Source organism: Hipposideros armiger, unplaced genomic scaffold (assembly GCF_001890085.2).
Source record: "Hipposideros armiger isolate ML-2016 unplaced genomic scaffold, ASM189008v1 scaffold_198, whole genome shotgun sequence".
NCBI classification, from domain to species: domain Eukaryota; kingdom Metazoa; phylum Chordata; class Mammalia; order Chiroptera; family Hipposideridae; genus Hipposideros; species Hipposideros armiger.
The window spans coordinates 840245-843313 of record NW_017731548.1 but is presented as its reverse complement, the minus strand read 5'-3'; the positions used below and the strand labels follow the sequence as shown (position 1 = coordinate 843313).

General features: G+C 41.3%; 1 protein-coding gene across 1 annotated transcript in view; it reads left to right on the top strand.

The window, feature by feature from the left end:
* The window catches only part of CCNA1 (cyclin A1), a 42155-nt gene extending 41528 nt beyond the window's left edge, over positions 1-627 (top strand). The window contains exon 10 of the mRNA XM_019653149.1: positions 541-627. Within this exon, the coding sequence (XP_019508694.1) occupies positions 541-627 (87 nt within the window). The remainder of the gene's footprint in view (positions 1-540) is intronic.
* Positions 628-3069: the final 2442 nt, after the last annotated feature.

Sequence of the window (3069 nt, the reverse complement as noted above, 5' to 3'; positions counted from 1 at the left end):
GATCTAAGAGCATGTCCTAATAGAAAAACTAGATATATTTATTACGCTCACAAGGAAGATGTATGGTGTCTGTGATTGCGTGGACATCCATATTTTATTGTCCTAGTCTGTCGATGTCAACATTGGGGGTGTTATTGAAGGAACCCTGAGTAGGATTGAGAAGAACCATCTGAGGCAGCTGGCTGAGCCTGCCAGGAAAGGGATCCTGCAGCTTCTCCACTGCCTGCCTGAAACTGATGTGTGTGTGGGGCTCTGCCTCTCAGGCCACGTAGCCACTATGCCCAGAAGTCACATGAGGCATGACTATCCTCTGCCCCTTCAAAGGCTGGGGTCTTCAGTCAGTCACCTTTCCTTCATGACTGCCTACCTGCCTGGTTTGCCATGGCTGTGGGGATCAACTTGCAAACATGGGAGACAGAACTCTGGCATCTATTAAAATTCACATAAAAGCAGATTTTCTTCACGTTATTAGTAAAGAGATAGACTTGCTCCTTGATAGTTCTGCTAATGACTTCATTGTGTCCTTTTGGACCCTTTCAGTGCTGCCTTTTAATGGTCATTTCATTTCAGCTCAGGATGTGGAAGCTGCTTAAGGACCCTGCTCGCATCTCCTCCTTCCGTGTCTAGCCTGGAGAGGCGGACTTGCATTACATGTAATTGTGGTGCTGGCAGGCCAGCTGCTGTTGAGGATATCGTGAAATGTGACCCTACTTGGCCTACAGATCTTAACTACAGATTGCAGGTGACCCCACCATTCTGTCTGTCTCTAGTCTGCATACTAAGTCTCTCTAGCCATCAGAATCAAGCATGCAAGGTAATCTGTTTTGCTAAAGGTCCTATAGGAATTTGTTGCTACTGCTGACATAAGAAAAAGGAGAAAAAAAAAGGCAAATTTATATTTTCAGACTTTTGCAAAGTGGCAGATGTTTCCTGTCCAAAAGTGGTATCACAGCAGCATGTTATATAAACCATATATAAACTATCATATGGCTTTAAAAACAACCTTTGCTTTAATAATTTTACAAGGAATGATGAATATATTCTCATTGAAAACAATTCAAGTATTTAAATATATAGAAGCAATGATTTCCTCTGGGTAAAAAAAAGGAACTTGAAATGATGTGAGAGGTGTTGGCTAAAGGAGGCTCTTCATTTTGCCTTTAAATTGAAATTTTGGGGTGTATCCTTTCATAGTTTTTATAAACATTTGTATACATATATGCACAGTTAAAATATGTAAAGAAATTTTTCTTTACACAATAGAACCATACTACACATATTGTTCAGTAACTTTTTTTTACTTAATATGACTTGAAGAGCTTTCAAAGTATAGATAATTACAAAATGGATTTGCTGCATGGGAAATATATAGAGCTAAATGGTATTCCAGAATATACCACATTTTAATCACTTCTCTATACATGAACATTTATTTTGAATTTTGGTATCACAGTGTTGCCATGAGCAGCCTTGTACATACATCTTTCTTCACATACACCAGTATTTCTTTCATTAGGACAGAAAACTGGAAGTGAAATTAATTCTCAGAATCTCAGTTTCCTTTTCTGTAAAACTGGTTTACTACAACCTACCTCAAGGATCATTCTGAGAATTAAAAATTAAAGTTAAATGTTCAGATTATAAATGCAAGTTTATTTTCTCTATTGAAGTCTTTTAAACAATAATTTAAATCATCCCCCACCCCCAATTTTCTCAGGATCATTTTTGTTCCTCTGTATCTGTTCTTCTATATTAAGATGTTTGATGTGCTGTGAGTCTTCTATTTAAGTTCCTCTCCTCCACCTTCAATTTCATTCTGTTCATCTTGGGAAGTCGCAGAGTACTCTAAAGAGTTTATTTTTCTGCTCTCCCTTCTCTACTTTCTGTTTCCTCTTTCCTTTCCTTGCTTTGTCTTTGCTTCTCTTCCTGCCATTTCATAAGCTACGTGGAGGTAGCCAGTTGGGTGACTGTCTCTGTGAAGCTGGGGAAGCATCACATGAGGGAGGAGCTGCTGGAGAGCGGAGATGAGGGGACAAGCTGAGAGCGGCGTTGGACCAGAGCTGGGTCTAGCAGCTAAGTGCCAAGTGGCACAATAGAGGACTTACAGCGGATGCTTTAAGCTCTGATGCCAAAGTATTTAATGGTTTAAATGAATCTCTTGGGTGGGCTCATTACCAGCTTCTCAGGAGCTTAGGGAAGCAGTCTGAGAGGGTACAGAGGTGGGGGACACTGGCAGGGCAGGGGGTGTGCTGACGTTTGGCAGCCAAGGGAGCAGCCTGGAGCTGGGGCTCAGCCTCTTACTTGGTGGCCTGGAATGCACAGTTCACAGGGTACACGCTCAGCCAAAGTTAGGTAGAGGAAAAAGATTTTATTCCAGTTCTTTTATGTCATATTGTTTTGCAACATTCCAATATGTTAAATAAAGTGTTTCAACTCCCTTGTTAAATGTGAGCATATATGACATAGCTTTTCCCCTTAAACCTTTTGTTCTCCCAATTCATCTAATTCTCAATAGATCATTTCTTAGCATCTTATGTATATGTTTTGAAGGGAAGCACTACAGCAAGGCTGCAGCCTGTATAGCCTCAGGCCACCTCTGATTGTATGAGAACACCCCCAATGATGTTATAACTAGAGGTATGGGGTTTGGTATGGCTCAGAAAGCCGACCTCTGTTTCCAGGGCTCGGCGCAGGTCCTGAGGTAGTGTATGTTAGCCAGCAGGTTAAAATACATGCTGATCCTTTCCCTGTGGCACTCGGTGCTCTGCTGTGGATACCCATAGAACTCCTCTGAGGACATTAAAAAGATGATTTAAGCCACTGCTGAGGAGTTTAGATGTAGGCACACACTCTTAGCCTTGTGTCTTCATGTAACTGCTCAATTTTCTCTTCATTCATCTGTTCTATTGCCTGAGGAGGCTCCTGTCATCTCCGTAGACTGGAAGTCCAAAAAGGACTAGTTCATCTGGTCAGTTTGCCTTGCTCTGACTCTAACAACACTTGATGTGTTTAACAAACACTTTTTAACATAAGCAGTGAGAAAGAGGAAATATGGCGGATCCACGCTGA